The 12821-nt window shown below is 39.5% G+C and overlaps 1 protein-coding gene across 6 annotated transcripts; it reads right to left on the bottom strand.

The window, feature by feature from the left end:
• Nucleotides 1-391: 391 nt before the first annotated feature.
• On the bottom strand, nt 392-11317 carry znf451 (zinc finger protein 451). 6 transcript variants are annotated; one of them, XM_034201862.1, is made up of 13 exons: nt 11223-11317; nt 9728-9788; nt 5180-5257; nt 4981-5094; nt 4492-4603; nt 4116-4266; nt 3887-4013; nt 3603-3762; nt 2732-2879; nt 1114-2585; nt 963-1028; nt 741-806; nt 392-556 (listed from the first exon to the last, which is right to left on the bottom strand). In XM_034201862.1, the coding sequence occupies exons 2-13, from the start codon at nt 9782-9784 to the stop codon at nt 516-518; spliced, it is 2592 nt and encodes an 863-aa protein (XP_034057753.1). In that variant the 5' UTR covers nt 9785-9788; nt 11223-11317; the 3' UTR covers nt 392-515. The 6 variants fall into 6 exon arrangements, 3 of the variants coding, with proteins under 3 accessions (XP_034057753.1, XP_034057755.1, XP_034057754.1); XR_004567623.1 differs by having other exon boundaries at nt 405-556; nt 649-806; XR_004567624.1 differs by having other exon boundaries at nt 405-573; nt 656-806.
• Nucleotides 11318-12821: the final 1504 nt, after the last annotated feature.

Below are 12821 nucleotides of genomic sequence, written 5' to 3'. Positions count from 1 at the left end.
TCTCTACTTTCACAGGAAATGTTTACTATCCTAACTTGAAGAAGACTGAGACATGTCTCCATACAAACGTTGGCCCTGCTCCCTACGGCGCATACAAGACACTGGATTTCAAGTCTGCAATGAAATCAGAGACTGCAATGTGAGCTTCAGTTTGCCCTGTGGTCACAAGTTCAGCTTCAACATTTTGCAGTGTCATTCGATGCCATCTTTAACAAGTGTCGACACACAAGTGTTGAGTCTCCACAACAGAAACCATAAATCCACCTCCACAAAAAATACCTTCTGCCAGCTGCATCTGCTCTGAACCCTGTTATGTGAAAGCCCTATATCATCATTTCTTTATGTCATCATATATTGGGACATTTCCAAAGTAGTTTAAACCGCATACAAATTCAAATAGCAACTTGTATTTATTTATTTATTATATTCAGAACACAAATACTTAGGACAAATCATCGCAATATAATGTCAGATAAGCATTGTGTCACAAACAAAGAACAAAAATCATCATGTCTTCAAAACTCCAAAAGACTTCTTCTGAGAACTGCTTCCATCTCTGTAAAACAAAAAAAGCTGAATATAAAAAGTCAAATTACACAAAATAAAAAACGCAACACCGTAACTATGATGTGTAAATGTCAATTCGACCTAATACTTGTATGTTTTCTTTTCCTCCGGAGGCTGCAGTAAGTTAAACTCAGGGGAAACGAGGAATACATGCCAAGCCACAGAACCCTAACCTGCCGACTCTCTTTCTTCTTCTGCATTTGAAGAGGGTTCATGGTGCATCTCTTCCTCCGAATCACCTGTAAAGGAGAAAAATAAAAGTTGATATGTTGTAGGTTGATAAAAATACCATCACATAATTTAAATTGTTGTCTCTTGTGTACAAGTAGAAGAAAGCTAAAATGTGCTTTTGCCATCTTATCTATTGAGTGATTCTGATATGTATTGTTTATCACCTGCTTCCTTCTGTCTGTCGGCCGGTTCCATTCTCAAAACCTTCACCACGGATTCATCTTCAATCTCTAAAAATGACAAAATAAAAAAAACATGTTTAAAATGCTGCATGCAAACAAAGATAATACATGTTAATATTTTTAACAGATTTACCATTGGTGTCTGTTATGATCTCCACGGCATCGAGCACTGTTACAGGGGATGATTCTGCTTTTGTGATTTTCCTGCAGGTCCTGGAGCTCATGCAAGGTTCCATTGTACAGTGTCGGGAGTGATAGTGTTTATGGAAACTCGGGACACTCGTGAAACTCTCCTGGCAAGCTTCGCATTGTATTTCGTAGGTCTTGTCCAGGTTCAAGGCTGCGTGCTTTGTGTGGATGTGAGTCTTCATCTTTGCATAGGTCTCCAAATATTCACCACAAAGAGTGCACACAAAGTGACATGCTCCCTCAGCAGACAGATACCTCATGCATTGTGTAAATGTAGCTTTTTTCTTCTCTTGGCTCTGATTGGAACCCATGCACGGGCACGTACTCTGACTGCTGCTTTCAGCAACAGCAGGCTGATCGGCTTCACTCTCATCCATACGGTAGTAGTCGGTACTGTGAAGACTCTTGTAGTGCTCCAGGAACTCGGCCTCTGTTTGGAACGGCATGCTGTCGCAGAGGCCGCAGAAGTGGGAGCTCTTTATCTGCCCGTCGTGCTCATTGGCACAGTGTCTCCGCACAGTGGAATCCTTAAAGAACTTCTGGGGGCAGTGTCCACAGATGAACCTCTGGAAGCTGTGGCTGCTCAAGTCGCTGCAGTGTTGGCGTGCGGCCGCTTCCGAGTCAAAGGTGTCCTCGCACATCCTGCACATCCACATCGGCTCTGTGTTGGAAGAAGACGTCTCTGCTATGTTCTGTTGGACCGTGGACCCGGACGATGAACCTGCTTTGCTGCTGGTTGAAGGCTTGGTATGGACCTCCTCGGGCACTTCCTGTTCAGTGAAGTAGGTGTGTCCGCTGTGAGCCTCGGCCACGTGAGACATGATGTCTTCATACCGAGGCATTTCCACGTTGCACTTGCGGCAGTTATACAGGAAGTTGGAGAGATGAGCTCCTCCGTGGAAGCGACTCATATGCAGGCGGGTGATGGCGGACTCCCCCATGTGTTTGCCACACACGCCACACTGATGGAAGATTTGGTTTGAAGCCAATATATGCTTTTTGGCTGTAGCCTCCTCTGAGAACTGTATGCTGCACTCGCAGATCCAGGCTGTTACATAGTTTCTAACAGCGCTGCCTCTCTTACGCTTGGCTGGAAGTTCATCACAATCACTCCTCTTCTTGGTTCTTTTTTGAGAAGGTGACTCAAGGCCAGTGGGCTGTCTTCTGCCCTGTGCCTCTCCAGCGCTCTGGGTGTGTTGAATTTCTCTAAACCTGCAGTACTGAAGGAGGGCTTTGGCCATGGTGTTATTCACCTCCACGTCATGCTGGGTCGATTCTTTGTGTTTCTCGATTTCAGCTTGGCTGAGGAAGATTTTACAGCAGAGGGAACACTGCCCGGCCACTTGCAGCCGCTTCATCACCTGCAATATGGTTTGATCAGCCAAGGACACGGCACAGCCATCTCTGCATTGCACACTGCAAAACAGGATATATAAAGAAAAAGGATTTGAAAAATCCGCTTCATAAAGCCTCTAAAGAAAATCTGCACCTGCTATACGAACATAATGTATTATTTAAAAAAGCATATATGCACATACTGAATAAGTCTCCAAACAACTTACTTAAAGTGAGCCTTAGCTGCTTGATGTGAGATCAGTACTTTGTGACATAAAGAGCATCGGACTTTGAACGGGACATCCTTGCACAACGCGACGAGACGATTCTTAGCGTATTGTGGGACGGCAATCGGTTGTGCTCTTCCTTTGGGTTCTTTAACAAGAGGAGAAAAGGAAAAGGTTTACATAAGTATTGCTCAAATATTACCTCGAGTGCTTTCTAGGAGTCATTCTTTAGAACATTGGTTCTCAACTGGTCAGGCCTCGGGATCCACTTTTATCTGGATCTATTACTACCCGACATATTAATAATATTTTATGCCATTGTTTGTTTTTCACTTTGTTCTGAAGCTGAACCTTCTGCTCCACACAGAGAGAAGAGCAAAGAGGAAATAGTCTGTGAATTACTTTAAATTGTGGGTAGGGTAGATAGCCCCCATTGTTCTGTGACCTGTCAATCATCAAACCGGGGGTCATATTTCCTTATGTGTTCATTTTGATCTGAAGTTGTACACATGGATGTATAAAGAATAGTTTTACCGCAAAGTTATTCTCCGTAGGGACTTCCGGCAACAATCTTGATTCTGATTGGCCAGAAGACTCGAAAAAATATCAGCAAAGATGTTACAAGTTTTCAAAACCGTTTATGGTCTCCGTTACTTCCAGTCCAACGCCGACTGCATGCACAGCGTTAGAAAATCGGGCCTTCAAAATAAAAGTTTTTCTCACAAAAATAAATAAAATTATATTTATTTTTTCTTCCCTCACACATCTGCGACCCACTCGAAACGGGTCCGCGACCCAAAAGTGGGTCGCGACCCACCAGTTGAGAACCACTGCTTTAGAACATGTTTAGAAAGCGTTGATTAAACTTTACCGCTCATGGCGAGTGACTCTGTGAAGTGGTTTCTGGTTGTCATGTGCTGCAGGCACTCATCTCGGAGGTTGAAGAGGTGGAAGCAGGCCGGACAGGCGAAACACACAATCCTCTGAAAGGTCTGATTGATGCTGTGACCGTCAGCGGCAGATGAGGACACCTAGTGATCAAAACATGTTTCCTTACAAAATAATTATAATATTACGAAGATGTAATACAAACTAATTAGGAAATCAGTCATAAAACAATATTTGTGTTATATGAGAGTCAAAAAGGGCACACACCTTGGACATGAGATGTGTCATCCATGCTTCTTCGGTCTCAAAATGTTGAGAGCAGGCTATGCAGGCAAAGAGCTCAGATGGCCATCCTTTAATATGAATGGTTGGGTCACAAGGGGAGTGATCAAACCTACAAATAAGATATGTTATTGCAAAAATATGCTATATTTGTAGTCAGGAAAAACGTTGAAATGGTATTACACCGATACTGAAATGAACATAAAAAGGTTACCTTTTTAGGTGACCGTCAAGAAGGGACAGAGTGTCATAAACCCGGGTACAGTTGACCACTGGACAAGTCTGTCTATTGGAACTATTTCCAGGAATAGCAACACGTCTGTTTCGCCCTCCAAATCCAGAATGAATCACTCCAGGTTTAGGACCTAAATATATGATGTAATAAATAAGATACAATGTAATAAACCATTGTAAAAAGGATGCTCTTTCATCACATTTCAATTAAGGTAATTATTTCAGTAGGACAACATATTTTCCTGGCAAGAATATCAAACAGCTCATGAGAGAAACATGTGTTCAAGGTTTATAAACTCCAGATTGACAATGTCAGTGATTATGCAACACATTTCTGATCAACGTAAAAACGGCACCTGCTCTCTTTAACCACATGTCCACACAGTTCTTTGCATCGCGATTGAAGCCATTTGAAGAAGTGAAAGCCAGTTCCTGCCGTCCATGAGCCCTTTGTAGGATTTGCTTCTCCTGTAAGACAGAAAAAGATAAGCAATAGCAGAACATATTTGTACACTTGCCAACACTGTATGGCAGGCAGACAGACGGCAGTAAAAACACCTACAGACACTGTTTATTGCTAATTCTTTAGGTCACAAGCAGTATGATGTTGCACTGAGAGGATACACCACTGTTGGTTCTGTAGGTTGTTTATTATGCATTCTGCCCACAAGGTGGCAGTGTTCATGCTACAACTGACCTCATTTGACCCCATATTATACCAACAACAAATGAATGACTACTAAGCATTTGATATCACATTTCCTCTTAACTAAAATAAAAAGCAAATTATAGTATCTAACAAGCAAGACATGATAGCAGCTTACTTCCTTTTTAAAGAAACTTACCTTGAATGCCCGACATTTATCTATTCTTTCCTGCTTCTCAAGAGCCACCTTCTGTGCTAGTCTGTCCAATGTTGATGAAACACGAGCTTTATTGCGGGAGATTTTATCTTCAATCTGCAGGAAAATAAAAAGGCACAACAATTTTATAAACTCTAGACCGACACTGTCTATTAAAAACATATTCTATTCATCAACTTACTGTGCTTGCAAATGATGGACATCCCTCAGCCTCATCATCCAGGTCAATACATTCCAATACTGGTCTGGCAGGCCCCTCCTGAAGCAAATGCAAGACACCATGTCATTTAGTCTTGTTAAACATATCTATATAAAAATCAAATAATGAGCAAACCTTTACAATGTGAAAAGAGGGATTTCTTTATTGCCCATGATAAGAGAGGTGCTCTATGTCTGAATCACAGCTACAGCCATACGATACATGGAGCTGTTCAGTTAATCAAATACCATATATTTATGAATGATGTCTTAGTATCAGGCTACATCAAGGTGTTATTGCGCAATGAGTCATGTCAATGACGAGAGATAGAAAGTAAACATGTATTTGATATCTTATCCTTTGAACCTATTGATTTTTTTTAAAGGTCCCATGTCATGCTTTTCCGGTTATTACCCATCCCCTTGTATGTTATGAAGGTTTTTCTGCATGTAAACGGTCTGCAGAATCAAAACCCCTCAAAGTACACCCTGTAGCGAATAAAACTCTAACACAGTCTATGCTGCCCCAAAACGCCTCGTTGGAGATTTCTCATTTTCCATTGTTTACTTCCTGGGTACTCTGACGTGGGGATACCCAGAGGCCACACCTTCTGCCAGCATTTCACGGAACAAAGTTTCCCAAACTTTTCAGCGATTCATGCCGGATATGTACAGCGTAGGGGCGGGCCGTTTCTTCCTATAGGCGGCCACTAGGGGGCCCCCAAGCTGAAAGTATTTTTTTTTATTCATCCGAAAAACAAAAAAAAGTGTAATTCATACACACAAAGATGAACAAAATTAGTAGAAGCGGGAGGGCTGAAGCATAGCTTGTGGAAAGTAGCCCTCCCGTGCATCATCCTAATACAGCGACATTATTGCATCAAAAACGTATAGAAATGAAGGAGTACAAAGAAATAAAGAAAACAGGAGAAACAGTTAAATAAAAGTTAGGGCAGGAAAACAATAAATGCAATATATATATATATATATATATATATATATACGAAAATTAGATATAGGATCATTTTCTGCACATGTCAATAGCAGTTTCAACTATCTTTTATTGGAAATTAAAATACTATATATAAATATATACATAGGTACACATGTACTTGGCAAATGAATAATAATAATAATAATATATGCATAATTGCATATAAACATTGTGAACACTTATTTTCAAGTGTCTTTTTTTACATTCATATGTTCACGCTGTGGTTTGAAACTGCTTTTGAATGTTATTAGGCATTTTCTTATGGAAAATGTTGTGCATAATCAGTACTGTTTTAAGCTGTACTATCTCAACACATTTTAATAGATTGAGGTTTTTTTTAAATATGGGAGTTGTGTGTTCATATTTACCAACACCACAGACTATTCGTAATACTTTTTTTGGGATGTTATTATTTTTTGTAGATTTGTTGAGTACGTGTTTCCCCATATTTCGGAGCAGTAGTAAAGGTAAGGGAGAAATAGACTGTTATAAAGAGTATATTTTCTTCAAGAATGTTCTTAGTATGATACAAAATACCTATTGTTTTTGACAGTTTAGTCTGTACATAATTTATATGGTGCTTCAAATTGAGTTTTTCGTCAACAAGCAGTCCTAAAAATGTACATGCACCAACTTTTTCTATCTCTGTATTGCAAATCCGTATAATGCAGTCATTTCTACTCTCAGACTTTGTATTGAATAACATGTCATTTGTTTTGGCCACATTAAGGGATAATGTATTAACTGCAAACCAGTTACATAGTATTTTTAATTCTGCATTCACAATTTTAACAAGATCACCAAGATTATGATGAGAGCAGAGAATTCAAAGTTCAGGTTCAGCCTCAATATATTTGGGGAGAATTAAAATGAGCCGTCTTTATTTGTAGACAGCCAAGCCCCCCTCCTGTGTTCGCAGTGGCGTTTTTATATGTACAAAAGTGGTGGGGCACAAAAAACGTAGATGTCTATATATAAGTTTCTGCAGTGAGATTCATGGCTGCTGAGGCTCTGGCACCGACTCTTCAGGTTTACAAATATTATATATATATTCAACAAAAGGATACCCAAAAAAAAATATTTTATCATTTAAATATTGAATTGTTCTCTCTTAGTAAGATTCCATTTTCAATAAAATTGCGGTCTTACCTTGACTTGAAGATGAAGTCCATTTGCCTATCCTTCTGGACAAAAATCTCTATTACTTTTTTGTAAAAGTCCTCCTTATCTTCTTGTAGTTTCAAAAGTCTATCATAAATCTAATCGATAGATTTATGATTAGAAAATTCTAAAAGTAGGGTAGACATGTGGATATTATCCGGCTGAACAAACGTGCATTTATCTAACAGGTACGTTTCCCACAGATCTTATTTTGAGCTATTTTCTAAAATCCTATGGAGAAATATCATTGCTTTTTTGTGGAGGGAAGCCATGCGCAGCTTACTTCCTGGTTTTAGGACGCGTCTCTCTCCTGCTCTTCACACCACACTTTTCGCGGCACACGTACTTACAGCCAATCAGCTCTGAATTATGTATATATAAAAAAAAGTCGGGCCCCCCCCAACACAAATAGTCAGGCTCAGTGGCGGCGCCAGAGATTTATTTTGGGGGTACTGTGGGGTAGCTTGACGTTTCATAGAGGGTGCTTAAACATTTAGGGTTTCCCATTAATGTACCAGGCGCTACAGTGGAATGTTCTACTGCAACACTCCCCACACGCACACACAGTATACCCGCGACTGTTACAATGAAGGCTCGATAATCAGCTCACGGCATATAGGTGTAAGCAGGGGTAAAGTGCTATTTTTATAGGTGGTGTGTGTGGACCTCACATAGGGGGGTCCGGGGGCAAGCTCCCCCGGGAAGATTTATTTTTAAATTGAATTTAAAAGCATCAATCTGGTGCACTTTGAGAGCAAAATGAAGAGATCTATGGATACATCTCTCAACACAGAACTGTAAACAGATTTACTATTTCTTTATAGATATTTTACAAATCACCCTTTTAAACTTTATTCTTGTTTTACTTTCATATAGTATTTCATACCCGTTTTTAATTTATTCTCTTATTTTTGTATAACTATAATGATCATATAAACGTGTGCCTCGGAAATAATTGTTTACATTAATGGTGACCAAAACATTTGAGACCCACTGAGATAACACTGAGAGAGTCCTCACTGAGTCTCTCAGTCTGACAGGAGAGGACTTTCCTCCACTTTGTTGTTGAAAAAACTCCTTATATCCGTTAGCGTAGCTCGCTAGCACCAGAAAATAACATCAACGATCTCCGGTACCGGTGCGCTCTCTCTCTCGCGCACGCACACAAAATGGCTCGTTCCACACACACACACACACACACACACAGAGCCGAGCTTTAATGAAACACAGAGACCCAGACGTAATAGTACTGTATCATATTATTTTCGAATCAATAATTTTTCAAAATATGATTTTTTTTTAAACTTTTTTTTTTTAATAACCCTGTCATGCCTCTGCGCCCCCCTGGGGGGGGGCGCGCCCCCCACTTTGAGAACCACTGCCCTATGGTCATTATTTTTTTGCCACACACATTAAATAGGACAATACTCTGAGCATGCGCAGTGTAGTTTTTATAGTCACCGTTCACTTAGACAGTGAGGGGCATGATCGGGTTTTGTCCCACATGGCTCTAAACAGCTCAATAGGCACACACTGTAGACACTAATTAGAAGAACACAGACTAAAACAGCAATGTACAGACGAATCAGATGATTAAACATGATTTTACCACCATGGGCGGTGGTGGCGAAGTCCATAGGGACTTGGCTTGGCAACTGGAAGGTCACCGGAAAGACCAAGTGCTACCGAGGTGTCCCTGAGCAAGGCACCGTTCCCTACACTGCTCCCCGGGCGCCGTACATAATGGCAGCCCACTAGGATGGGTCAAATGCAGAGAAACCGTTTCATTACCTGTACTACGTAATGACAATAAGTTGAATCTTCTTCTTCTTAAAATATATTTTGTTATTTATTTTTTGCATTTTTTTGTAATCATTATTTGTACTTTCTGCTGACACTAGGTGGGGCTGTGCCAGTCGCCACTGTGCTGACAGCCAATGAGTGACGTCTGAGGAAGATGAAAAATGTAAATTAAACATTGTTGAGAAAATGCTGCATCTCTTGCATTTATTGACATAGAGGAGCCTTATTATTTACCTTTTTAATATCATTTTTTGTAATTTTCAATTGCTTGGTTTTCGTGAAATTAGCCTGTTTTCCTATTAAAGTGTAACAGATTGATGCATCTCCACAGATCATCTTAAAGGCTTCGGAATCCCCCCCATTGTAGTTAAAAAAACTGTCAAAACTAGGGCCCCCAAACAGCATCTTGCATAGGGCCCCCAAAAAGCAGCTCCAACAAGCCAATTAGGACAGAGAGTGAATACCGGTGAATACACATACTTTACAGCAGGGGTCAGCAACCCCTGGCACCTGGGTCTGGTCTGGTATACCTCAACAATGGAACTATGATCAGTAGAAATGGCCATGACTTACTGATACAAACTCCACTTCTTCCACCTCATCGTCGTCTGCTTGAGTTGGAGAAGACATTTATCTGAGGGGGAAAAAACAAATGTAACTCTTGAAGCTTTAGTCTTTGAACATGCGTGCAGGAGAGAGGGACGTACTAACTAGTTAACTTAAGCAAGTCAGCAGTGGTGTAAAGTAACTAGGTAGCTACGCAAGTACTGTACTTAAGTACAATTTTAAAAAGGGACTTGTACTTTACTTGCCTATTTAAATGTGTTGCTACTTTGTACTTATACCCTACTACAAATCATAGGTAAATCATGTACTTTTGCTCCACTACCTTTATTTAATATCTTTCGTTACTTTGCAGATTTGAATGAATGATGTGAAATATAGTCAATGCTTAAATAGGACTTTGATTACACCCCGAAGCATACAAAATCATTAAAACACATTTTCCAGCTTTGATAACACAATATATATTTCTTATGAAATGGGTCATCTGGATAATGGGTTATTTTACTTTATGTATTTTTTTAATGCTAATACTTTTGTACTTTTACTCTGGTACTTTTACTTAGATACACGATCTTAATACTTCTCCCACCTCTGCCAGTCAAGTGTCAGTACTGAACAACTCCAACTGAATCTATAGCTAGTTAGTTTAGCGTTACAAGTTGCATGACATTAACCACACTGACTAAACGGCATCATCCGGTCGCCTGGCTAACCGAGTACAGTTGTAATATCCGGCCCACATTGTTAGTGTGTTAGTAAGGTAAGTTTGCTGCGATTGATGAATATTAAAATGTTGTAAAACACATCGGAGGGCAGTAATTAGATTCAGCAACTGTTCAGGAGACCTTTCATCTATTTTCAGCTTGCCCACGGCAACAAAACACGACTTACTCCGGTGTCATTCAGCCTGAATTTGAAAAATGATGCATCCAATGTTTTGTCCAACATGGAAATGATCTCTCTCGACAACCTACCAGAGTGCTAATTTTTAGGGTTGCCAGTGCCAATGGGTGGAAGCTACATTTCACAGTCTCATGAGCACTTAAATCACAGTGCTTTTAGACTACATCTCTTCGCCACTATTAGCAGCACTGAGCGCCGAACAACAGCACCCTAGGCGCAACGAGGAAGAAGTTCCCGCCACAGGCATAGCTAGCTGCGCTCAGAGCCGTATGCTGCGCTCCTTCGATGAAAGACTTGATTCTGCAACTTTACACACTTGACGGCGATGTGAAGTCTCCTCATCCAACACTAACGAGTTAACTGCCTTCCAATGTTTCTGTTTAATCAACCATCTATGTGCAGCAACTTTAAAGGCAGCGAAATGAATGCCACACGTGCTGGATCAGGGTAAGCTAACGTTAGCTCTCTGACATGTATAGTTGCTACGTCTGAACTCGACTAAACGCTTAAAAGGTAAACATGCTAAAGTTCGATTAAAGTGTGCTTTGATAAAACATGGTTGAAATAAACAGGTTTATGAATCTGAGCATGACATTACCCGCTCCTTATTCTGTTGGCTCCACGGTTGTGCAGAGTGTGTAGATACTACAACAACTACAATCACAGTTAACGCAACTAGTCTGGTCTGAAAGTCACGTGTAACTGAAGCGCTCCTTTTCTACACGGAATGTGCCGTAAGGACGGGGTTAATGGTGGTTGAAAAGTAACAAACGAAAGATCAAACTCCGCCCGTCTGTTACCTGGTCCGGGATGAACTGTGAAACTATCCCTAACTGCTCCTCTATTCATATTTATTGTGTTTTTAACGGTTTTTAACCATGTTAGATTAGATTGTTTTAGACACCTGGGCTGTAAATATGTACTGTACACTGTATGTGACTTCACTTGAAACTAAATACGTTGTTAAAATCACTTTGTGCACAAACTATTTATGATTAAAGTGGATATGTGATTAATTTATACATAAATGTATTTTATATTATATCAAATTACTATTAATATTCAAGCAATTCAAGCCTTTTGCATCAGTTGTCAAAGTCTGACGGGCTAATCTATGAACGTAGGGAAAACCAATTTACAGAAAGGAACAGGAAAATGTGAGTACAAATGATAATGGAATGTGTGCAAGAATATATATTAATAACATGCTTTACTATTTTACACAAACATAAGACATGTATAAATAAATAAAATGTGTTTTGTTGACATACCCAACTCACCACACCTCGCAATTAACTGTACAGACATATATATTTATATTAGTCAACTATTCGACTTGCAGAAGAAGAATCATCTCACTAAACTGAATAAGGATTCGTCTTGGACTTTCAAACAACACATTCAAAGACATTACCTTAGACTTGGAGAACTGGGATTGACGTTTTTCACTATTTTCTGATATATTGTAAACCATTAGTTTAATTGATAATGAAACTAATCATTAGTTGCAGACCTACTTGAAAAACATTCATACTTAATGAATAAAAAACGAGTCATAAAATAAATGAATAACCATATACAAACTTTCAAATTAGTTATATGTGGTTAAATATAGGCCATAACAATTGTCTCTATATTTTCATCATTATAAATTGACACACAACAGTATGCTATTGGTTTATTGCATGTATGGATGTATCACATGTTAACATAATAATCATGTCAGCGTCTGCTTCATAGGCTCTTTTTAAATGTCCAAATAAAACACACGTTTCGCTCCTCACTTTGCTTGTCTGAGTTTTTCATCATTTCATCCCTCAATATCAGCTCATCCAGATATTACATAACCCATGTTGGATTATGATTAACGTTGCCCCCCGCCCCCCCCCACACCCTCATCCTGAAAGTGTCTGTTCATGCACCTGACTCGTTTCAGAGATTGTCCACTAAGCTTGTAATTTAAATATATACTTCAAATAAACGTTATATTATTAGACATTATATGACCTATAATAATAATAATAATAATAATATGTTGTTGTAACATTTGAGGTACACCATACAACAGATGTACAAAGGTTCCCTATCCACCATGACTATTGAGGTTTACAAACATGAATAGGTCTGTATTAGTCTTAGTTATAGTGTTAATAGTGTGACAGCATGATACTGCAGCAGATTACTGCGATGCTCAGCT

The sequence above is a fragment of the Gymnodraco acuticeps genome, unplaced genomic scaffold (genome assembly GCF_902827175.1).
Source record: "Gymnodraco acuticeps unplaced genomic scaffold, fGymAcu1.1, whole genome shotgun sequence".
In the NCBI taxonomy this organism is placed as follows: domain Eukaryota; kingdom Metazoa; phylum Chordata; class Actinopteri; order Perciformes; family Bathydraconidae; genus Gymnodraco; species Gymnodraco acuticeps.
Note: the sequence above shows the minus strand (reverse complement) of the source record. Positions and strands in the feature narration are given on the sequence as shown.